The sequence below is a fragment of the Pezoporus occidentalis genome, unplaced genomic scaffold, assembly GCF_034315485.1.
Source record: "Pezoporus occidentalis ecotype Australia unplaced genomic scaffold, CSIRO_AGI_Poc_V1 ctg71, whole genome shotgun sequence".
Classification (NCBI taxonomy): domain Eukaryota; kingdom Metazoa; phylum Chordata; class Aves; order Psittaciformes; family Psittacidae; genus Pezoporus; species Pezoporus occidentalis.
In genome coordinates, this window is record NW_026916062.1 from 563,655 (window position 1) to 589,059 (window position 25,405).

General features: G+C 42.5%; 2 protein-coding genes across 4 annotated transcripts in view; one reads left to right on the forward strand and one right to left on the reverse strand.

The window, feature by feature from the left end:
• SMIM14 (small integral membrane protein 14) overlaps positions 1 to 18,696 on the reverse strand; it is a 58,543-nt gene extending 39,847 nt beyond the window's left edge. The window contains exons 1-2 of one of the 2 annotated variants that reach the window (XM_062642406.1): positions 18,490 to 18,696; positions 17,720 to 17,812 (exon numbers count right to left, since the gene is read on the reverse strand). The gene's annotated coding sequence lies outside the window, so the exon portion shown is untranslated. Of the gene's footprint in view, positions 1 to 4,724; positions 4,904 to 17,719; positions 17,813 to 18,489 lie in introns of those variants that run through there. The other variant, XM_062642405.1, reaches the window with a different exon arrangement.
• The window catches only part of UBE2K (ubiquitin conjugating enzyme E2 K), a 43,867-nt gene continuing 37,099 nt past the window's right edge, over positions 18,638 to 25,405 (forward strand). The window contains exon 1 of one of the 2 annotated variants that reach the window (XM_062642404.1): positions 18,638 to 18,931. Coding sequence is in view for 1 of the 2 variants with exons in the window: in XM_062642400.1 (XP_062498384.1) it covers positions 18,869 to 18,931 (63 nt within the window). In the remaining variant the exon portion in view is untranslated. The remainder of the gene's footprint in view (positions 18,932 to 25,405) is intronic. The other variant, XM_062642400.1, reaches the window with a different exon arrangement.

The following is a 25,405-nucleotide window of genomic DNA, read 5'->3' on the forward strand; positions in this document are numbered from 1 at the left end:
GTTACTTAATGTTACTCCAATAACATAAAAACACAAAACTATACTGAAATTCTTGGGGATATTTTCATTATTTTTTTCTCCAGGGACGACATATGTTTCTAATAACTTGCCACCAAGCTAACAGATTTAGCAGGGTAGCAGCATGCTGAGAAAGATAGCAGGATTTTCAATTTTCGGATGAAGGCAGCTCTATTCCCTGGCAGTCCTACTCCCAACCCCTTTAGGCCAGAGCAAATTTTATCTGAAGCTAGCGGGTGCCTGTCTTCAACTTCAATGGAAGTTGAATTAGGTTTTCTACATACCTGCAGTAAACAATTTGAAGCTTATCAATTAGGATATTTCTAATCAGTACTTATACCAGAGGGAATCTGTAGCAATTAACAGGATTTCTGGGCTTGCTTATTTACATATGTTTAGCTAAAAGACGACCCAGTTTTTGCCAGCAAATAACATCCATCTCATTCAGCAGACTCACAGGGTAGATTATCAAAAGGAAAGTGCTATGCAAATTATACAAATCTCCCCTGCATCTACTAGCAACAGATTTTTAAATCTGTTGCATTAATTTCCATAAGGAAAATCTATGGCACTACTTCACAAGATCAGGATTAGTTTGTAACGTGTATCTCACCTTCAGCTCCACATTTATCCCACAGGAAAGAAGGTATTTTTCACCTTGAGACACTTTTGTTCTATGTACTAATGTACATAGAATGTACAATCTTCATGGCTCAAGAAAAGTCTATGTATAAGAATACTCCTGTAGTTCATGGAGCTCTCTGACAAAAGCTTTATGTAGTATTTTTAACAGGGGTGCTTAATGACAGGCACCATTTAATGACTCTAGATATGAAAGTGATGAGCCCCTAAGGACACTGTAACCACTTGTTCAAGAATTCTCGTTAAACTAAGGCCACTCACACCAGAAAGCTTTGTTTCACACTTGATTTAGTCCAACTATTTGAAAATCTAACCCCCAACTTTTCTTTACATCTTCATGTAATTTCATTTGGAGAGTTTTTTCCTAAACTAACTTTTTAGTGTATGAAAACTGACATTAACTGTTTTATCAAGCTCTCTAAAAATATTGCCTTGCTAAAAATAAAGCTTTTATGATTAACTAACAGGAAATATATGAATACATACATGTGAGTATATGAACAAAAAAGACCAAAGCTCTATTATTAGAGGTCTTTATTTAACAAATTTGTTGAATCTATTTAACAAAGATTCAACAAATAAAGCATTGCAGCTGCTTGTATCATACAAATGGCTGGTGCTACATTTTTGTACAGCTTTTCTGTTCTTTCTGATAAAAATCTTCTCTTTTGTAGAAAAGCTCATTGCTCTGAATCTGACCTCTGTCTAGCAATTTTATAAACTAAGAATAAAACTATATTTAGATCCGGAAAGCCATGGATTTAATGCATGCAAAACTGCAGAAGAATCAGAACTAATCTTAATGAGGGAAACTTTTATCAACTGTAATTCTATCTGTTCCCACCCAAATGGGTCTAATTTGTTCCATTATCTGTAAAAATACCAGCTAAACACTTTGACTAAAGCCTCTGAAGCATATTTGTTCAATTAATAACCATGCAAATGTACAACCACTCAATCACGCCAGAGGCTGCTCCCCAAGCACCTTCAAATCTTCCATGTAAAGCTGTACTGATCATTACTAAGGGACTTTTTTCTTGCCCCCATCAATACTGTGGCATAGGTGACAGGATGGAAAGAGGAGGACAGGACTACTCTCCTTCACTGTACTGAAGTCCAGCAGAAGTAAGACTAAGATAGCTAACACAGACTGATCCATCTCATATCCCTAACTCTATTCCTTCACAATAAGGACCTAGGGGGTCTTTCTTCAAATGAGGCTCCTTGGGAACTGGGGAAGCTACCTGCATAGAAGCAGAAGCTATTTTGGAAAAATAATTCCTTTTCCTGTTTTCTTTTTTTTTTTTCTTTTTTTTTTTTTTTTTTTCCACTTTAACCAGGACTGCAAGACATGGCTCTGTGGTATAATCTTACAAAGCTTTCCTAGCTTCCACTGTACTTATTTATGGAGGACTTGGGAGCTTCTTCTTCCAAGAAGCACTCAGCATCTTGCAGTATCAGGTACCTCATGAACTAGATAGATCTTTACATATTAATAAACTGAATCTATAGCCTTAGTAGTTAAATGGAAAACATGCTTAACATCAAGTGTAATAGCGTGTATGCAAAGCACATACGTAATAACATGTATACAAAGCAGGCTCACAGGCTCTCTGATTTGCTTCCCAAGCAGAATATGGGCAGATATTACCCATTTTTCTATATATAAATGTACCTGCCAAAATATTTTCTGTTATGATAAGTAATCTGATAAATGTTCAAAACATACAGAGTGAGAGTCTGATACTTGGTTTTGTCAGGGCAATGTACACCTTCTCCATTCATACATGCTTGTAAGAAAGGAAAGATCTTGCTACTTTCATTGTACTGGTTCTGTGAAGACTCATGATGTTGTTAGGCTCAATTATGCTATGATGAACTTCAGCAGAGATAAAATTTGTTCTTCAATATTGTATTTCAAGTACTCAAAATATCTAGGAAGGAAAATTCTGAAACACTAATACAGACTTTGTTTTATTACATATCTGTTAAGCAAATAACATTCACATATCACTAATTCTTAAGTCTGAATATATGAAAGTAAAAATGAGAAGTTAATAACAAAACAAGAAGTCAGTTAGAAACTAACTTTCTCTAAAACCAAAACCTGACCTTTTGAAAGCAAGTACAATAGTTGCAAAGTGATTAAAACCATAATGCATTTTGAAACTGCTTTTATGTTGACTACTTCTTTAACAAGTCTGTTACTTTCATTTTTCCCTTAGAATGAGAGAAGAACATGGACTGCAGAATGTTGCCCATGTAACCAGGCTGTGCACTTGAGCCTTACTGGACTTGAAGCTTATTTTGCGCCTTATGAAAAACTATCACAATGTGCATGGTACAAGGCTAAAATAAAATCATCCCAGAGCTCCAGAACAGCTTCTACTACCACCTCAGTTCTAAAGCAGACCTTCCTGGCTTGTGGTCTTGAGTGGGTCAGGGACGTCCCTGCCAGCCAGAGAAGCACACACAACAGTACTTCATGGAATGACCAATAACATCCAGCAGGGCTTTGCACTCATTTAGCTCCTTATACAAAATGATCTTAAACTACTTAAAATACAGGACTTTATACCACTCTAGAGTTAGGCACAGGTTGTAAATCTTGTATTTTATAAAAATGGGGTAAAAAGAACCAAAGAGGCTGGGCTCAGCCACCTCAGTGGCACGGGAAGGAACAGTCCTCAGAATTGAACCAACTAATGCACTGCCAACACTACACCCACTTCTGTTTTGCCAAGTGTTTCTACAATTTCAAGCTACGTTGTCAGTGACAGGGTCACATTTTTAAATCAGTGACTGACGACAATAGCTTGCTTTCTTTCACTTCAACAGGTCACATGAATTAGATGGAATTATCAAGGATTTATTCTCTCTCACTCTGTATAGGAAAAAATCAAAAGTAAGATTGACTTTTTTTTCTTCTCACTTTGATTTTTCTGAGCTGCTATCTACTTTTGGAAAGTAACAGAAATTGGTAAAGGTGGATAGTATTCTAATAGCTAGGCATGTAAAGACTTCTAAAACATAATCCATTAATGCTCACTGCAGATACGCACCTTCCCCAGCAGGCACACTAATAACGTTAATTTAATAAGCTGTTAAAACCAAAAAAGTTAGTTGTCCTCACCTCTAAAAACTGGAGATTTATTTACATGCAGAGACATGGATGTTCAGCCACCGTACGACACAGTCCCTACACCTAGGGACTATCACCTACATCTATCACCTAGTCCTGAAGACTGACTGGACAAACAGGTGTTTGCCAGGAAACTAGTTTTGGATGCAGGTCACGCACCACGTTCACATAGAAGTGGTGGTTAGCTGAGGCCTCGGAGCTGACATGGACGGAGCGGCTGAGCTGCTGCGCAGGACACCTGAGGAACCTGGCGGGCTGACAACTGCGGAGGAGTGACCGCGGACGGTATTTTGTGGTGTTCAAGGCAGACACTGTAATCTGCTACAAATCACATCTAGGAGCACACGTATGAAGAGTTCCTGGCAGGAATCCTATCTTTAATCAATTAATGGCAGTGTGACGTGGTCCTTTTCCCGAGATTATCTTTCACGAGATACTGTCCAATTTTTCCCACTTCTCAAAAAGCGGGGAGCAGCCTCGGAGCACATACCCTAGTGTCAGCATGCCACTGCCAGCTTCTTTACAGACATAAAGCTAAAACCCTTTAGCTCAAAGTACCCCACTGAGATCCCTTAAAAAAACCAGTCCGACAGAAGGGTGCCACTTTGCACTAAAACCCCGAGTCAGACCAGCTGTAAAGAAGCCGAGCGGCTGTTCACCGGTTCCAATAAGAGAGCGGAATGGCTCCGGCTCTCCCGGTGTTTACCTTCCCGGGCTCCAGGCGAGGCAGCCGCCCGGCAGCGGGTACGTTCCCGTACTTCATCAGGTTTGCTGTTACCCCCGCCCCCCTCCTCGGACACCCCCTGGGGCCGCGCCGCTCCGCGCTCGGCGGAGGCAGCGACGGGCGGGGGTGTCCGCGGGCACCCGCCCGGCTCTGCCCGGCCCTGCCCCTCCCGCTCCCCGCCGCGGTGCCCCCGCTCACCGTGCTCTGGCCGCCGCTGCGGGGGCTCGGGCGGGGACGGGAGCAGCGCGGTCGGGCTGGCAGAGGCGGCCCCGCGGCTCGGCCCCGTGCTTCGGGCCGGCTCACACGTCAGCCCGCGCCACGAGACCCGGATCTGCCGGCTCCCGGCGGCAGCGGCGGGGCCGGGGCGGTGCCGCGCGGCTCCCGCCCCCCACGCCCGCCCCTGCGCGGCGCGGCTGCCACCCGCACGGGAGCCCGGGGCCGCCCGCGGCGCCTCCGGCACGGCTGCCAGACAGGAGCGGCCGCGGCACGGCCGGGGCAGGCTGGGGCGCTCGGCGGCAGCGCAGCGTGCCGAGGCGCAACGCGTGGGCCCTAAAATAAAGCCCCAATAAGTGAGAGCCGAGGAGGTGCAGGAAAAGTAGCTCTTGGGGGGCCTGGTGTGCTTGTGGGTCTGCCACAGTCCCGCGGTCAGGGCTTCGCGCTCTGTCACTTTGGTGGCTTGGCCCACTAGCCATCACCTTCACCGTATGAGGGAATTTACAGTGTGGTTTCTCACCTAGAAGTCTAAAGCCTGTTCAGGATCTCATGACTCACAAGGCTTCTCAGCAATTAAAACATCCTCCAGAGTATGCAGTTAGCTGTTGTGGCATGAAGTTAGGAAGATTTCAGATCATGACTTCTCATGTCAGGGTTTACCTTTGCCAAGCCAAGGACCTGGGGTGTCATGCTCCCATATGGAAAGATGGACCACATCCTGGCCTGGGGACTGTGATACCATGTCATAATGCAGTGGGGATTGCATAGGGAAGAAAATCTTGTCCTGTAGTGTTTCCAAGGGTAGCTGACCTCCTTCAAGACAGAAAACAAGGACGATGCTACAATTATGGTGAGAAAGGAAGACTGGATGGAAGTTGAGTTCTCACCAGTCAGTACCTCCTCATGGCACCAGTGCCTCCTACAGTCTGATGTGGCCCATCTAGGGGAACAAGCTTGGCTGTTCTCATCCCTCTTTGCTATTGTCATGGGGCTTTTGAGCCTCCTTTCATGGCTACAGTTTTCCCCTGGAAGTTTTTTCTAGCCTTGGGCATCAAGCCTACATTACTCTGCCAAGTCCTAGGTGCATTGCCAGTTGGCAGCCTTGCACATCCAGCCATCCATCGTTGGTGTGCAGAGACACCCCTTGCTGTAAGACATGGGTAGGCTTACTCTGCTCATTTAGGGCTGGCCTGGGGATAACCATTCCACTTTCTGAGAGACAGCAGGCAGGCTGCCTTAGCCTAGCCATGCCACGTAGTCCTGACTTGCTGTGGATCTTGCCTCTCATCTCTCATGTTTCAGCCCTTTCTCTTGTGTTAGTTCCCAACTGAACAGTGGCAATACTGACAAGTGAATCAAAGCACTGACACAAAGCCAGGCCATCACACAGATAATCCAAATTATGCAGAGTTTGTGTCTTCTTGTCTTCCTCAATCCAGGGAACTGAACCCCTGGTAAGGCACAAAGGACACTACAATTTACCTTTAATTTGGAAATATGAAACTACATCTCTACAGTATTTCCTGGGAGAACATGTTTCTTGACAGTCTGTCTAGAAGTTTATAATGCAACAGTACCCATGAACATCAGCGACACCAAGGTACATTTGGCTTGAAGTACACTTTGGCTGTCCTGGCCAAGCACAAAGCTATACAAGACAATGGCGTCAGAGGGTGGTCATAAGCAGTTGAATGATCAACTGTTTGCTGCATCCTTCCTCCCACTTTTCCCTCAACCATCCTAACCCTTCATCAGGGAACAAGCCATCCTAGAAGCAAGCAGAGACAGCTTCCCGACACTATTAAGCAGCCTTGCCTACCTGTCTCCTACATCTAGCACATGGGGCTAGTCATTGTTCTAGAAAACTGATCTGAGATCCTGAAATCTCCAAAACAGGCACAGCTTACCACTAGTCCCAGCTAAAACAAGAGAGGAGAGCAACAGCAACTACACAGTAGTAGAGAGGAAGGTTCCTCCTGTCAAGCTGATGCAGGAGCACTGGTCACTTCTATTTTCTTGCCTGTGGGTAAGGCCAAACAGCCTGCTATTGATAAAAGGGTGGCAAGCATACTTGGGATTGAGAAGGGAGTCTGATTGTGATTGACTGGACAATTCTAGAACTAGAAGGGCAAGACTATGAGCTGGACAGGAAGACTCAGATGCCTTCTCAGAAATAATATGAATGTGCAAAAAGTCTGTAAAGGAGAGGCAGGAGCTGATTGGGATAATGACTGAGAGACATACAAGAAAGCAAGTATGCAATGATGGCACTTACAGCTACAGCTGTGACCTCTTCCTCTTGCTTTGAATCAAATAATGCATAAGCTTATTGCTTTCAAATCAGCAAGTGCATATATATAAGCAGAAAGTAGCTAGCTATTTTGCATAAAACATTCTGCCAGAGCATCCCTCATATTTTGGCCCTTCTGGTTTCCACGGGCAAATGAACAAGCCATAGCAGGCACTGATTCCATCTCATCTTCCTACTCCCAGGCTTCAGCCATCTGCTCGCCCTTACACTCACAAATTTAGTGCACAATACAGCAGTAAAATGAGATCCTGATACAGAGGCTGTTTCCAGACTCACTCTATGAAGCCTCCTTTCTGGCAGTCAAACTATGATGAAAGCAGTGATGACTTAGGCTACTTCATGAACAAAGGTATGAAACGCACTGACGATCAGCTAGTAACAAGGACAGAATAGTAAATCCATTGATTTTGTCACACTAAAAGAATTGTGCTGACCACCTCCAAGCTAAAACTATGAAAACAACTCTGCTTGAAGGGCTGAAGATGGTAATGTTCCACCAATAACCCTGTGAAATGGAGGAGGGTGAGAGCTGAGCAAAACTTACTATGACATTCTCTACATCCACCATCTGAAAGCAGTGTGCATTGGGCACTTTGTAAAGCAACAGGCAGGTGACACATTCCACATCACAGTGCTAGCTTTCAGCTTTTCTGCCCTGATAGGCAATGGAAAAGCAGGAGTTATGCGGTGATCTAACTTGCCAGATAGTGGATGAGCTTGTTTACAGATACCCAAGAACATCACTTCTACCATTCTGAAGTTCTTTCTGCTGACATTCTTCTCATCTTTGCTGCGTACTTCATGCCACTAGGCATTGTATCACTCACATCCAGATACTTTGTGGAGTGGGAACTCTTCATCTGCAATTCATGCAGTTTCACGAAATCTGAAAACTTACTTAGAAATTAGGCAAATCCTCTAATGTAACTGCTTTCCTGTATGCTCCCTCTTTTCTTGTATGCAGTCTATAATGAGTAGACAATGCTATTTCCAGAAGGAATCTACATGAAACTCTACTGCAAATTTTAGTACTGAAGAGCCACTTGGAAGATGTCTGCAGCACGGTCTGAAAGTGGCATCCAGGAAGTGAAAAGGAAAAGATTATGAAGTACCCTGGCAATAGCAAGTTAGGAGTGTCCTTTTGGCAGCAACACCGTTTTTTTGGAAAGAGGGATCTAATTTGGGGAAAAGAAGCCAACTCCTTAGAAATATTGCTCCCAAACATTCCTAGAATTCAGCTGGGCTGGCATCTCATGAAGCACGGGAGAATTGTAAAGCACTTCAGGATACTAGGCAGCACTTTAGGATACTAGGCAGCAAGTGGGTGAATTAGCTGGCACAAATGCTATATTGTGTGCTTAGGGTAATTTAACAGAAATTTAGCCATGTGATCACCAGGGAACCAAATTTATACTGTCAGATCTTTTGTGAATGTACAGACACAAGCTTAATGAACATCCAACCACAATCTTAGCTGTCACAACTCACAGCAAAAATATGGCTTGGTGGAAAGAAGAAACTCTACTGAAATTGTCATAGGCTCTATGGAGGTCTTTTGTGCTCCAGAAGCAGCAATACACCAACACAGACTTTGAGATAAATTAGCCACGGTCTGGGGGAAATGATCACAAAGGATTGTTGTAATGTTGCCAGATCACAGCTGCCAATGAAGTTTTCCAAACTAGGAAATGGAGGAAGGAAATCTGAAGTCAAGGGAATTACAAGGATTATTTTACACTTAACTAGAATATCAACTAGCAACTTAGAGTAACTATGAAATGCAAGCAGGCCAACTGGGATGCTTAAAAGATCAGGCTTGCAAAAAACATTTCAAAATAGAGGATAAAGATGTGAACCACCAAAGTGTTAATGATAACACTCGCTGGTTAAGATATATCATCTGAACTAGGCTGAAATGGGTCTGTAGAATTTGAACAATAAGTGCTCAGTAACCACGCAAGTTAATGAGACAAAGGTCCACTAAATTTCATTGTGATTAGTAATTATGCAATCAGTGTCAGGAACATATTTTGCAATACTTTGGGATATCCCCTCTAGAAATATGGTCTATGTGAACCAAAATTGTATAACCTTAAGAGATTGTTTTTCCTTTGGGGCAGAAACCATAATAACAGCTGCATGATTGTGGTGGCTTTCTTGCAAAGAAAAGATGAGAAATAGTGTGAACTGCTTCTTAAGCAACTGCAATTCATAGTCATATCTGCAGCCATAAACTTAAGAGCGACTAACACTGCTATATTAATCTGAAAATTGCTGCCACTCGGGAAAAACACATCTCATGTCACCCTCTCTCTATGTTCAGAGCCATTTCAGCATTCAGTCTGAAACTGCCTCTGAATATGAGTCAGAACCCTCAACTGTTATGGTCCTCACAGACTTGAAATAAAAATGAATCCCTGTTCATTTTCCAAGTGAACATCTGATAAAAGCCACCATATCTAACAGACAAACCAGGCACAAAATGCAAGCCAGTAGATCTGATGAATGTTAGAGCAGAAGAAAATGCGAGAGAACAAAATGAAAATAAGGCCCCAATGGATTTTTTTCGGGGGGGGGGACGGGACACGAATGACACACAGACACTACTACATCTAACTAAGAAGCAGCAAGGAATTAAAATTTCCTGGTCAGGAGCTGGGAACTACTCTGATCTGAAATGGATATATGCAGTTTTGCAGTACTTAGTAAATGACTGAAATTTAAGAGTAACCATCCATTTAAAAGGCACGGCATTATTTACCAAGAAAAAAGAGAACAAAGAGAGAAGATATTTCATGCATCACTGAGGAGGTGTATCAAAAAGCATAACTCTGCCAGTCAGTCCCTGGATATCACTATTTCATCACATAAAATGTGACAGCATCTCTGTATGGACTACAGAGAATTAAATCAAATTGCTGGAAAAGAATCTGATCTGTTATCACTTTAAGTGATACTCTGGTTTCTGTAGCACATTCAGTCATGCTTTTCATTTTGGATCTTAGGGCATGAGTATTGACAAATGAACTAGAAATGACTGCTCCTTCAGCTGGCCAAGATCTGTGCGAACGTAATGCTAGGGTTTGAGCTTGTGCACGTCAGCTGGCTGTTTGCTGCAGTATGTCAAACCTATTGAACAGGAGCTGTAAACACTACAAGTGGTTTGGTATAAGAAAAATATTAGGATTTACAGAACTTGATAACACTGTCAGTACTACTGTCTGTAGTACTCAGCTCACACTTCACAGCTTATAAATTTTGTAATGCAAAATTCGTGTGCAAAAACACTGCACAGATTCAGTGTTCAAGTGTGTGAATTTACATTTTCAGCATTTAAATGGGTTCTTGTGGTTACTTTGTGTTAAGCTACTAAGGTCAAAATTGGACATACATGTCTCTAAAACTGGAGGTAATTACTGAAAAAAACAGTGCCATATTACAGCAGAAGTCCAACTCCTCCCAAGGGAAACTACCGAGGGAGCCAGACTCTTCTCAGTGGCACTCAGTGACAGGGGAAGAGCACTGCGCACAAACTGAAATACATGACATTCCAGCTGAACATAAGAAAACATTTCTTTGCTGTGATGGTGGTTAAACACTGGCAGAGGTTGCCCAGAAAGGCTGTGGTGTCTCCATCCTTAGAGATATTCAGAACCCAAATGGACATGGTCTTGCTGGACAACCTGCTCTGGCTGACCCTGCTTTAACAAGAGTGGACTAGATGATCTTGAGAGGTCCCTTCCAACTTCAACCATGCTGTGGTTCTATGGTACTGTGCTACTCCAGAGGGAACCCAGGAGTAGGTACATCTGCAGAGCACTTTCTCTGTAACTTCAGTGGGAGTAAAATTATTTGGGATGGGTGATATTAAAAAAGAGACATTAAGACACCTAGAAATATCTGTGCAGGAAGACACTATATATACACACGCTATGTGGTGTTAATATCTTTTGTCTGCTGAATGTTTGGAGAGGGGACCAACAATGCAACACTACACGATTCCTGCGACTAAGAGATAGGATCTGCAAAATCCTCTGAGACAGTCACAGAGCATGACTGAATATCTCCCAGCACGACTAACCTCTACCTGGGGAAAGACAGATACAGTCTAGAATACTGCCTTTAATAAGTGACAACTTCCAATTTACAGTATTATGTTTTTGCACCTGTCAGGAAGATGGGAAAGTTGTTACAGGGAATTTTATGCTTATATTGCACTGAAACTGCTAAAATTGCTACCCCTTATTTTATAAAAATGTACAAGACAAGAAACTCTTTACATCTAAACTAGATTTTTCACCTAAACAAAGGCACATGCTATTAGTGAAAAGACAGACACAAAGAATAGTAGGGATTTTCTAGATACTGTTCTGTGAAACACTGTGCACCTGATAGAGATGCAAAGACCCGAGAAATTGCTTAGTTCTGCTGTGTTCAGGGAAACTATATTAATACATTAACAAAACACTATTTGAGCCTTGTTTGTTTAACCTGACTTTATCCTCAATGTTCTCCTCTAATAACTTGCCACATCCTATGTTCTTCCTAGCCACATGGCCAAACTGGAGACGAGGTTAGGAAAACAACAAAAGCAGCTTGTCTTAATTTGTATTCTTTGAATTGGTCCTCACTGGTTTCTATGATTTTGAATGTAGTTCAATTAACTGTGGTTGAAACAGTGCCTCGTGATTTAGATCTAACGATCTAGCCCTAAATTATTATTCTACTGTAGTAAGATCAATAGAAAAGTTTTGATTTTTTTCCTAAAACAAAATTGTTCTAGTCTCCAAAATGCAGATATTTTAGGATGGTATCAATGGCAGTACAGCTTGATAAATTACCAGTCTGTCATGGTTGAGTTCTTTCTGGATGATCTCTAACAAACTTCACTATTTTGTAAATTTTTGTTGTAGACAGTTCCAAAAGACTTCCATCAGTTGCAGACTTGGTGCCCATCATGACAAATTATACTGTAGTTTAGCATGACAGATCATACTGTAGTTTAGCAAGATAGCCATTGATAGAAATAAGTTCAAATTCTAGTTAGAATTTTCAAAAAGCCTCAGAATCCCAAAATTGCTATATCGAGCAATAATAGCTGAATTCAAGAGCTCCAGATTTATTTTTTATTAAAAAAAATTATATTTTCCTACCTTTCAGGATCCCTAAAAAGTCTTGTGCTTAACAAAACAAATAATATTGAAGGGATTCATAACATTTGATGCAAAGTATACTGCAGTATGTTCTCTCTGTGGTTTGGCTTCTAGTAGGTTTCCAATTTTGCTGCATATATTCTTGTATTATACTGTGGTTATTAATACATCTTCAATCCATATTCTTTTACAGCTGGAAACCTTTTTTGAGTTGGGAGCACATATACCATACAACACTAATGCCTGCAGGAGCTTGATCCTGCATATACCTCTCTGCAGCCTGCATTGATGGCTCAAGGTCTGAGGTTGCATATATGAAGAGGACAAAGTGCCTAGTCTCACCCTTTTCTCCTGAGAAGGCCTGGCAATGATGTAGAAGGACAGTTTGCAACATACACTCCCTAAATAAGTGTTGTTTGTCTCTCAAAGGAAAAGGCAGGAAGGCAGATGGAAGCATCTTGGAGATGCAAATCTTATCTACATGCTGTCAGTTGGACGACTCTGTACACAATGAGCTTTCCAGCAGTTAGCTTAACTACACTGTCAGGAATATGAAAATATTTTAGCAATTAAAGACCACTAGCAATGCTGTGCAATTAGGCTGTGACCGAGTTTGCTCTTCCTTCAAAGGAAGCTGGTTTAATTTTTTATTTATTCTGGATTTCCATATTCATTCAATTAATGCTTCATAGTTATTTGTTGTTCCAGTTTTAATTCTAAACTCAACTGTCCTAATGAGAGACTAACTCCACCCAGAGCAATCATTCCAAAATATTACTGCCACCTTATCTTCTGTCTTACTTGCGGCATGTAGGTACTTCCCTGGCTACCACTTCAGTGAACAACCAATTTAAGCTTCCAGCTTCGGGGTCCTATGTACTTCAATCCTAATGACATTTATGAAATTGAGGTTTTCTGAGCATCATCATAAATCTTATTTCAGCCCCTACACTCATTAAAATAACAGGGATTGTTATTCACTCACAGATCCTACAGACATGACGAGATGTCATCCAGCTGGCCAGGAAAAGCTGTCCAGCTGCCCTTTTAGGGGACCTTTAAGTCCCTTTGGAACGGTTTATGAAGACTGCAGTATTTAACTAAACAAAGTTACATAGGTTTGATACTGTACTGTAAGTTATTACATTAAGAGGTGGTAATACAAAATGCTTAAAATGGTACAAATACTTCACTCAGGGCAGAAAATGTTTCTGAGTAGAAAACAATCTACCAGCAATATAGCACAGTGACTATATGCTTTATATTATTGGCTAAATCCTCTCTTCCCTTAGAACTCTAATACTCATTATAATTCTAATAATAATATATAACTCTGATAATAATAGCCATGTTAGGTTGTGAAAACTATTTCTACATTCCCATCTTCCTTTTATTTTGAAAGGACCCTCAAAAAGATCACTATTTTCTATTTGTAAGAAGAAAGGAGCATAGCTTTGCACCTTTTCCTTTGTAAGAAATGTGTTTAGTTTCCTTTAGTCAACTTATCAGTCTGCTGATGCCAGATTTTGCAAGGTAGATGCTCATTAAGAATATTAATAAACTCAGGGCCTCCTGCAGAATTACAAGAACTATCTCACAGCTGAACCTGCACTTTTTTTTACTGCCTTTTTTTTGCCTTTCATGAACCACAACACAGCCCCTAGGCCCTCAGGTGTATGTAGCATCAGTTGAAAACCACCCCTCCAGAAAGAAGAGGAGGTTTAAGTCTGTTTTGCTAACAGACTTAGAAGCATTGGGGCTGTTTGTATCTAGGTTTTCCTACCAAAAACATCAGGTTCTGATATAGCATGAATTTATGAGATATTGCCAGGCCACCAAATCAATGAAAAGTCCAGGGTGTCCTGTCAATTTCTAATAAAAGCCCTTAACAAGTGAAGAACAACAGGGTATTACTCTTAAACTACCAACAAACTTCTGCACATGCATTATTTAATGAAAACTTTGCCAAATCTTGTTTAAGCCATAGACTGATTGATGTAAAATCAATAGCTGACTTAATTTGTGATCTAACTCTGCTAAGTCAGATGAATTGCATCATGTGAATTCAAACTGAATGACTTCAGATGACTGATGTTTAGTTGGTATACTTACTGCCCTTTTAAGCATATCAATAAGCTGCTAATGACATGAAAAATACAATTTGGAAAGTGCAGACATCATGAGTGAATACCTCCTCTCCCTGCCAGGAACACCGAACAATTTCTGTTCTACTGTTTCAACTTTCTGCCTGCTCCTCCTCCAGGTTCTTCCTCAACACCTTTACAGGGAACGCCGGAAAGGCAGCAGCCGCGCCCTGAACTCTTCGTAAGGCAAAGAGCTCCCAGCAGCAAGATCCGTCTCATGGGAGCAAGCCAGTGCGCCCTGTTTCGCCCAGGAGAGGGCACTCTTACACCTGGCCGCACAACCGGACGTGGACGCGTATAGGAAGAACAGGAAAGGTGACAATTCATACTCGGTCAACTTGCACAACCAGTTGGTTATTTTTATGATAAAGCTAATCTTCGGCATGAGTTGAGTCATCCAGACGCTGCCATAACAGAAACACAAGATGACAGACAATAAACGTGCAGCCTAATTTTTTTTGTAGTCTCTGAAATGTGCTAAATGATACTCAGATAAAAAAGACAACTTCTGGCATGTAGGCCCCTCTGTTAAATGCTGGAATGATAGAAAGAGGTGTACCTTTGGTTGAAAAAGAGGGTTAAGTTTAAAAATAACCTGGTTTATAAATATTATTTGTTGCTAATTTTTAAATAAAGCATTATTATAAATGAGCATATGAACATTTAAATGCACTTTGCATTTAAAAGTAAATCCTCATATAGATGCCTCATGAAATAAACAAAATAAGAATCAAAAATATGTTACAGGTTAACCCCCTGAAATCAGTATACATACCTCCTGAGACAGCTCTCCTCTCCAATATGAAATGCTCCAGCAACAATGAAAGAAGATCAAGCCTGATATTTTTGATTTTTCTAAATGAAAGAGGCCAAGATGAGGAGAGGATGAGTCTTGTTATGCAACGGACAAAGCAGCTAAAGAGGATCAGAATGTTGCATGCTGGAAAGTTATGGTTTCAAAAATGGGATTTTCTCCTAATCACAGGAAGCAATCTCAACAATTCCAAATTCCCTCTGAGTAATTCTAATGGAAACATATCCTATTGATATGAACAGCATAAAATTGGAAAAATGCGTAAATGAGAAAAAGATCATGAAGAATCTTGACAGAAATATAATCATACTTTGTACTGTCATAAGCATCTTGGGGGCCCCAAGCAGTGTACTGGGGTTGGGGGGCATCTCTAGTCTCAGACAGATAAACCATGCACATGGTGACTGTTCTGTATGGACAGTGAGTCCAACATGTACAATTTGTGCATGAACAAGAGCCACTTTTCCATTAGAATAAGGAGAACTTTCCTACATATAGGTTGCAGGATAGATAATATATCCCATATTACACGGGAGATGATACATTATTTAGGATTTTTGGCTATCCTAGCTTCAGATAATGAATATTTACAGCCTTTCTATATTGAGAGCTTGGGCTGAAGTCCTACAGTCACTGATCTTACTTTATAGGCACTGATCCTTTTAACTTTCCTCCTGCAGTAATCTTACATAGTTTGAACATTATTAATTTGATTTGCTTTTTGCAGTAACAGACACCATATTTCCTGCTCCCACTTCCCAAAGTATTTCAAAGCAGCATGCCAAACACACTAAACAATGCGTGTATAACCAGAATTGTATCTCCCACTCTACTAGTTATGATGAATACCAACGGGCAAAAGTATAGAACAATTTGCAGCCAGTTTTTGAAAGCTGCTATGGAAAGAACTGCTTGTTAGAAGGCTAAATTGATGATGGGATCAATGAAAGAACTATCTCCTGAACTGAAATACACTATAAAATTCTGTAATTCAAAAAGTGAGCTGACTCTCTTCAAAGGACTACAGTTTTACATTTTGTGTTCGGATTTTTCTAAGGGTGAAAGACTAATGAGAACTTAATTCAGAGAATAGACACAGGACTACAGTAAAACCCAAACCCCTCAACACCTATTCAAAGACAGCTAGACTACGGCCCAGTACTGGCCTAAAACCCTGTAGAGTCTTCTGTAAAATAATAAACTCTAGTAAAGCACAAAATAGCATAGGAGATATACAGGGATAGCCCTAGCATGATGATTACATAAGGTATTGATGTTTATGCAGTGTTTTCATCCTGGCAAAACTCACCACTACTCTGTTCTATCCCCCAAAAGCCTATCTGTAGCTTTTACCAAAGATAAAATTAACACAATACATAGTGAATATGACACATCTGTGGGATAACTGAAAGATGCCTATTTAAGGACAAGGGAAAGGAGTGTGGTGCACTAAGGTAAAGAGATACAGTAATTCATAATAATTTGATTTGCTTTTTGCAGTAACAGACTCTGACATTTGTAATCCAAATGAGCACATGAAAATGAACCTAGATACAAACCAGGCAAAATCACTGCCCTTTACTGTGGCAGTTACTGGATGTCTACTACCTAAAACATACAAGTGTACTAAACAGGAACACAAAGGATTCTGATGCTTGATAAAGGTCATGTTTTCCACTCCATTCAGAGCATAATCTAAATATTAGAAGCTCAGCTTCTTTCTATGAGCTGTCTGAAAAGACAAGAGGCATTTAACCCAGAGATTTTATGCAATACCTTTATAATTTTTGTCTATAGTTCTCAATAGGAGCTCATCAGACCATGAACCTAACTTCCATCTAATGAGCTCTAAGAAGAGAAGTTACTACCTTCACTTTACAAGTAAGAGCCTAAGGCCCAGAGAAGGCACAGAGAATCCAAGGCCTACCTCCTCAAAAGGAACTTAAGATTTATCAGTGGGATTTAGACATCTAAATTATTCTAAAGATGAAGGCCCAAGCTCGCACTATAAGACATTAAAAAAAAAATCAGGCCTAATGCAAAATGGGCCTTCTCAAAAAAGTACTGAAAACTGCAGCTGAAAAACTTCACTGTGTATTGCATTAAAACCAAGTATTGGTCTGAAGGTGGCCTAATTCGATGAACAGATGCCCATGGTACAACAACTTTGAAGGAAAATGGACTTTTTCCACCCAAACCAGAGGAAGAACAAGCACACAGTAAAAGGAATATATACATTTGTATATATTATATTGACAGGTATTTTATTTTTATCAGCTGGGCCTTTCTTTGCTGTGTACATAATAGTCAAAATGTTGTGTATACTAATGGAGATAAATAAACAGCATTTGCAGCTGACAGTCATACCAGAAGCAGATGTTTGTTGAGATAAATGTCCATGTTGTACGTTGTCCTCCTGCACTGCACCATTAAGGCACTATAAAATCTTTCTATAGACCTTAATGTCTTGAAAGCCTCTACTTCCTGAATAAACAACAGTTGTAAATGCAATCTCATGGTCCCCTCTGAAAATCTGCCTACATTTTTCCATACCACACTGTATTTTGTGCACCTCACGCTAGCAGGGATGGTTACTGGTCCCCTATTTCAGTTTTCTAAACAGAGCAGTATCTGTGGGCTGCTGCTTATTTCTGCAATAAAACGTAACAGTCAAATAGGACTGACATTCACTTTTTACTCTACTTCTAAAATCTTGTAACAGAATCCATAAAAACTTCCTTATGCTGCCTCCTCAGAGGCTGCTGCTTCTGGGCCTGCCGGGCCTGTATGCTCCCCCTGTGCCGTGTGAGGAGGCAGCTGCGTCTCCACGGGAATGGCGAGGGTGGGAGGAAGGCAAGGAACCTGTTCAGAAGAAACGTGTAAGAAGCTGCAGTTTTCTCCAGTGAGCGGAAAAAAAATGGATGAGTACTGCTGCCTGGGCAGGTCTCAAGGCATGTAAACCCGCCCGTGGTTATTTTTGCTCAGGACTTGAGCAGAAGACTTGACAGTTGTTCCTTGAGCCAACTGTTTCCTGAGGGACACCTCAGACTTCTCCCCTGCTACCTCAGGACCCCCCTGGTCCAGCCCAGTGGCCAGCTCAGCCCTCCCGAAGGCACCGTTTCACCCCTTTCCCCTGTCCGGTGCCTCAGGGCTCCCCGCTGCTACGCGTTGGGCCACAATGCCGGGCGGGCCGCGCTGCCCGCGGCGGGAGCCATGACAACGCAACAGCCTTAGCTCTGCTCCGGGGCTCGCCGCCGCCAAAGGCGGCAGGGCTCTACCTGCAGATTTTTCTCCTCACGGTTTTGCCGGGCGCCGCCAGGGAACCCACCCGGACCAGGACACGGCGAGCGGCGGCAGGAAGGCAGGCGTCTCCCGGGGCAGGCAGCGAGCGACGCGAAACCCCCACACCTCCTAAGGAGGAAGCGGCGGCGGCAGCATTCTACCCTCGGGGGCAGCAGAGGGTGGCAGGCCAAGCGCGCCTGCAGCCGCTCCACTAGCCAACGCTCGGCCCCCACCGTCGGGGAACCCCGGTGCCCGCTCCGCGCACCCGGCAGCCCCTCCTGAGCAACGGCGGCAGAGCCGCCTGCTTCAGCGCGCATGCTCGGGGCGGGCGCCATTTTGGTTGGGGCCGGGAGTTATCCAGCGGGAGCGGCGGCGGAGCTCGCTGGGCCCGGCTCGGAGGCGGCGAGTGGGTGCCCGCTGCGGAGATGGCCAACATTGCGGTGCAGAGAATCAAGCGGGAGTTCAAGGAGGTGCTCAAGAGCGAGGAGGTCAGAACCTCTCCCCTTACCCCTGTGCGCCGCCACCACCCTTCCCCGTGTATGTGCATGAGTGTGGGCAGCGAGGGAAGGTGCGGGTGCCCCTCCGGCCTGTGTGGGGACCCCGCTTCCCCCTCAGCCCCACCTACCCGCGATGGGGGTGGGCCCGTCCCACGGCCTCGGGGAGGGGTATGGCGATTCCCGGGGAGACAGGACCCGCCAGCCGCCTGGGGGGGGGGGGGGAGGAGGGGGCCGCGGAGCCCCTCCCCCAGCGGGCAGCGGGAGCTGCCGGCCGTCCAAGGGGGAAGCGGGGCCGGCGGGCCGGGCCCAGGAAGTGTGGTGGTGGCGGCTGTGGCGGAGGCGGCTGCGGGGGGCACGGCTCAGCAGGCCGGCCAGGCAGGCAGGCAGGCCCCCGGCGAGGGTCCCCGCCACCCGGGAGCGCGCTGCCAGGCCGGAGGCTGCGGGGCGGGGCCTGCCCGGCTCGGGGCGCCCCCGGACCGAGCTCTCCTGCGTCCCTCCGCGCGTGCGAGTGTCGCCGCCCGCGCGCGGTCGGGCCCACGCGCCCCTCGGTCAGGGGGTGGAGTGGCGTGGGGGGAAGGGCCGCGGGAAGGGGGATGGTGTGAGCCCTCCGTGCAAGTCGGGGGGTGATGAAGCGAATTGAAGGGGTTGGTGGTCTCACACATTCCCTGTAGCTCATCCCTCTGCTCAGGGCCGGAGGCTGCAGAACGTGGCTTCAATTAGTTTCTCTTACAGGGTTGCAAGGGGATCCCTATTTATTTAGGTTACTTTAATATAGAACTTCCTTTATCCCACTGCAGGCTTACTCACCTTCAGATGGATGCTTTTAATGCCTCCCTCATTTCAGTCATGTTACCTCGTTTCCTGAATAGTGTGTTCTGAGGTGGTTAGTAAGAGAAGCTGGCTACTTCCAGGGGGACATGAAAGAAGTTCTGGTCAGTTTGGGGGGTTATATATCGGCGTTTGCAGGGTTACATTAGTACAGATTCTGCTGTGTCGGTGTCTGAGTTGGTGGACGTCAGCCAGATAGGTTTTAATGGTTGTGTCGTCATTGTCGTCCTACTTGGAATGATGTTGCAGGTTAGATGCTTGTGAAATTTTAATGGGAATATGCAACTCCTAAAGCTAGTGTTTTAGAAATCTAGACATATTCACAGAGGGGAAGTCAAGAGGGTAATTTCTGAAGGATACTAATGATCTAAGGAAAACATGTTCAGGGCAACAGTAGTTGATGTGCTTTTAAATTGAGTGTGCTAACAGCATTGTTGCTATGCAGCTTGAACGAGCCCCTAGAAAAATGTAAGGGCCTTGTTTTACAGATGCCTTCAGAGCCTAGGCTGATTGAGCTAAGCTGTTCCACAGTGAATACAGAATTGCCTGTAAACTAGGAGAAATTTCTAGGTGGACACCTTTATACCAAAGCTAGAAAATCTAGATCTTGTACCTCATATGACAGGCTGGTATTACGGGAACAAAGGAGTCTTTATTTGAAAGTGCTGTCTAAAGGCTTCAAGACCCTTTCCCTTTGCTTTATGTAGAAGAAGAAACCGTGATTGGCAAAGGTTTTGGGGAGATTTATGCTAGATTTTCTTGAATTTATGCTAGATTTTCTTAGATCTAGTGAGCTTCAGTGCATAGACTAAACCATTTGTTTAGTCTGTGCATTGAAGGGCTTGGTACAGACTGTTGGAAATAAATAATATTGTGAAGTAGCCTTTAAGCTGCCCAGAGCTTCCCAAAAATAAGGCCACAATTCTTATGAAATGAAAATGGTGGAATTTTAAAATTACAGTGCTGAAGAGTTTGATACTTCTCTTTGTACCATTAGGAAGCTAAATATGAGTGTTTTACTGATACAACAGTATGTATAAAATTGATGTTTGCAGACTACACAAATTTCCCTGTCTTGAATGCAAAATTTCAGTGTTACTCAATGGTTGTCCAAGTTGCAAGCAAAGTTTTAGTGAATGTTTATACATTCAGAGGCAGTCAAACTATGGTGTTAGTATCACTGAGCATGAAAGCATATGGAGTAAGGTGGTGAATAGGGGTGTAACTAAATACTACAAATCACAGAGGAGAAAAATGTGTTTTTCTGTGTGTTTTGTATACTTAAATGATTATTAAACTTTTTTTTTTCTTAAAGAATTAAAGACAACTTTCATGAATGTTGATGCTGAATCTGTTATTTGGAAGTTCTGAGAACCTCTACCAAAGGAAGGTGGCTCACAGTGTCTGCACTTAAGTTATTCTTGATTTGATGCTTTGAGCTACGTCTGAAGAGCAACCACCCCTTTTTCCTTGTATGTGCAGTATGAGCACTAATACCTGCGAAGGGGGCAGGCACACTTGGAAATAATACATAAGAAGTTTATCATTCAGCTTCTTCTAGTGCTCACTTTTGGACTGAAATGCAATGGTGGAACCAGAAGTGTATTTAAAAGGGAGCAGCTGGATGGCAGTTAATTCCTCCTGCATTTGACGTACATATTGGAAGCACCAAATTTCAGTTCTAAATATCAGTGAAGAAAGAGTTCTGAAAAGTGTGTTTATCTTTGCTGTGGATAAGGATCTATGTATTCTTGGTCAAGGATACGGTGGATCCTTGCTTTTCATCTGACTGAGTGTACTTTTCATGTTAGTTAGCTCTTTCTATTTCCTGACTTAAATGGCATTTCTGGGAAATTGCCAAAATGTGTATTTTAGACTGTCTTTTTCTTTGGCTTACAGATAAGCTATGAAGGATTTTTTTTTTTTTTAAGTTGAATCTGGGGCTTCTTCATGCTTTGGAAAAGCATTCTTTTCACACTTAAGAGAAATGTATTTGCTCTGCTTACTTTATTATCTCTTAGTTTTATTATAAGCCCTACACATTAACTTATGGAGTGGGATACTGTGTATTTAAGAGAGTTCCTTGTAACTTTGCATCTCTTTAATACTTGAATTAAATAGATCAAAGTAACAACTATTTTTTTGTCAGGAGTGCTTTCCAAAGTATTATAATAAAATAAAACTCTTTACCTTTGTGTGTGGAAAAAGCTTTAAAATTTGAAGGTAGATGAGGTCCTGTGTCTTTGTAACAAAGATGAAGCTGTTAAGTTAGTCTAGGTAATAACTTGACTGGTTAAATATGTGTTAAGGCTACTGCACTGTGCTTGTATTAAAAGTCTAAAATGACTAGGCAGTACATTAGATCATACTTCAAATCCTAGTCTAGGCAAGGCATCAATTGGTCAGATTTATTCTCTTGCTCTGTCATTTCATTCATCTGTTATCTTGTTGATTTTATGGGCTGAAATTCTAAAGCTGCAGAACATATTTTGAACAAAAGTATGAGGCTACAGTGTGATGGAGAAACCATAAATCGGTGGAGGGAGAATAGTATCCTTTTTCTGATAAGTGGGAGAATGCTTTGGTGAAGATTAACTGATACTATTTCAAAACAGAGTTACTGGAATGCTGCAGTGGGTAGCCAGTTACCTGCTGTCTGTTTATAAGCAGCTATCTTATGAGAGGAGGAGTCTGGTGTTTAACAATGAATAGAAATGTGTTGAAATGTCTTGTGGTCATTTAAACACTGATGCTGAGAAGTGGTTGAAATTTACCAGGTATTAAACAATGCGTGACTTGTTTTCATATTTTAATAGAGCATCAGTGTTATGCTTTAAGGAAATTACATTATGCTAGCATCGAAGGACTCATTAAATAATTGGCTATCCAGTTTCTTTTATCATGTAGGAATGTAAGGTGTTCTCTGGCCATCTGTAAGTAAGAGGCTAATAGATTCCTTACAGTGAAACCACTACTCTGGTACTGAAGGTAACGCATTGGGAAACATAGCTTCCTCCTAGCAAGAAGAGAGTTGGTATCTCTACCACAGACTGTTCTTTTCTTACAAATATGAAGAGACGGGTTTATCTGCATGGGAGGTAAACCCAGGTAGAAGTGAGAGTAAATGAAACTTGACTGCAGTTGTGGAATACGAATATCTGCATGAACAGATATCTGAATTGGCAGTTAAAATTTGTAACTTGCTTGAATCCAGAACAGCATTCCAAGTGGAGACAGTAGGTTAATGGCAAAGTTGAAGGAAGTGGGAATTTGTTTTGAGGTCCGCTCTGAGCTTTTGTAATTTAGAGGAGGAAGGGAGAAGGAAAAGGTAACAGTAGTCTGCCATACTGTGTTCCTTAGGCTTTTAAAGTTCTAGTGAGTAGCTCTGGTGTTTGCTATTATCATTGTGTGTAGTGGTCTTGTCATTTGTGTCACTCTACAGGAAGATACTAAGGGGCATCTCTGCAATTTTCTTGCTATTTGGAAAAACTATAAGCATTTATTCCAGGCTCAGAAAAACTTACTTTCTTGTTTATATTTGGGCAGTCTTGGGTACTAGAAGCTGAATTCACCAAGGTGGAAACTTTTAGTAGTACTTGTGCTTTAATATTGCTAGAAGGGCCTGTTGGAAATTGCAGATGCTTGTTTTTCTTCCCATTTATCATATAGAGCCAATGCAGATGTACAAGAATGAGATATCTTCTGTTATGGCTCCTGAATCAGTGATATTTTATTAAACAGTATCAATTTTCTGCCAATGCGTATGGTTAACTTTTGGTCTGTAAGAACAGTAATGCTGAAATTAGTAGAAGTTTTGTGAGTGCAGTGGGACTGTTGTGGTTTAACCCCAGCCAACGACTTGGAAGTACCACGCAGCTGCTCCCTCACTCCCTGTACGGGACAGGGAAGAGAACTGGGTTAAGAACAGTTTAATAATTGAAATAAAGTAAAATAAAATAATAATTACAACAATAGTAATGAAAAGGGAGGTAACAAAAAGAAAGATGGAAGAATAAAACCCAAGAAAACCAACTAATACACAATACAATTGCTCACTATCCAGTGACTGATACCTAGACTGTCCCCAAGCAGGGATCAGTGCCTCCCAGCCAGCTGCCCCTGATTTATACACTGAGCATGATGCTTTATGGTCCGGAATATCCCTTTGGCTAATTTGGGTCAGCTGTGCTGTCTCTGCTCCCTCACGGCTTCTTGTGCCCCTTCTCAACTGGCAGAGTATGAGAGGCTGAAAAGTCCTTGGTCAGGGTGCTACTTAGCAACAACTAGAACATTAGTGTGTTATCAGCATTGTTCTCAAACTAAAACCAAAACACAGCACTGCACCAGCTACTAGGAATAAAATTCTCTCTATCCCAGCTGAAAGCAGGACAACTGTTTGTGTGAATAAAGCTGAAGTGTGTGTAGTTAATTAAAAAGTATAAAGTTAAAAAAAGTGTAAAGATGAGAACTTTCAAACTGTCATTATGTCGGCACCAATCTCTGTTCAGCCTTTCGGAAGACTTGCATATGATACAAAAGTGGGGGGAGTGTCAGTGCATTGGAGTGCAGTGCAGGGTTGCTATGCAAAGGGATCTTAGTAGCCTGGAGAAATGAATGGGCTGATGGGAACCTTTCGAAGTTCAGAAGTAGGAACCAAGTCCTGCTTCTGGGAGGAAAAAGCACTATGCATCAGTACATACAGACTGGTGACTGACTGGAAACAAAGCAGGCTAGCAGAAGACTGCTTGCATGACCTAGTGAAGAGCAAGTTGAACATGATTCAGCAGTGCTTTTGTGGCAAAGAAGCCCTACCACATACTAGGTTGCATTATCAAGAATGTAGGCAGTGGGTTGCCAGAAGTGATTCTTCACCTCTGTTCTGTTCTTGTGAGGCCATGTGTGGTGTTCTCTGTCCAGTTTGGGACTTTCCAGTGTAGGACATTGGTATGCTGGAGTGAGCCCAGCAGAACACCAAGGTGTTTAAGGGGCTGGAGCGCATGTGTGAAGAGAGGATGAGAGAACTGATGTTGAAGGAGCTGTTGGAAGGGATATCTTCCTGTCACCCACAAATACCTGTGGAGAGGCTCTGGAGAAGAGGCCAAGCTTGTGGGTGAAGTGCACAGGGATGGGATGAGGGGCAATAGACACAAGCTGAAACATGAGAAATTCTAATTAGACACTGGGAAAAATTAAAATGATAGTAGTCAAACTTTTAATTGACCAGCAAGTTTGTGGCATCTGTTCTTGGAGATACTCAAAATTCAACAAGTTCTTGAGCAGCCTCTCATTGGACCTGCTTTGAGCAGGAGGTAGACTAGAGGCCATGCAGGTTTCTTCCTACATGATTATATATTTCCAGTATGTTTCTTTTTTAATGTTTTTTCTGTTTGTTAAATAAAACATAGAGAGGCTCCAAGACTGTGGCCACACCTGGTAAAACTTTCCCCTGTAAACAAATTGAAGACTTTTAAAGTTGGCTTGTTCCTTTTAGTTCAGAATAGTTTCCTCTATTGTAAGACATCTTTCTTTTCAAATTAGAGGCTGAATTTTTCAGGTAGATGCGAAGTTGTCAGGGCCTTTAGGCAAGTTCTGGGTTGGAGCCTGAAGGTACAGATGAGAGATCTGTAATAACCTCTT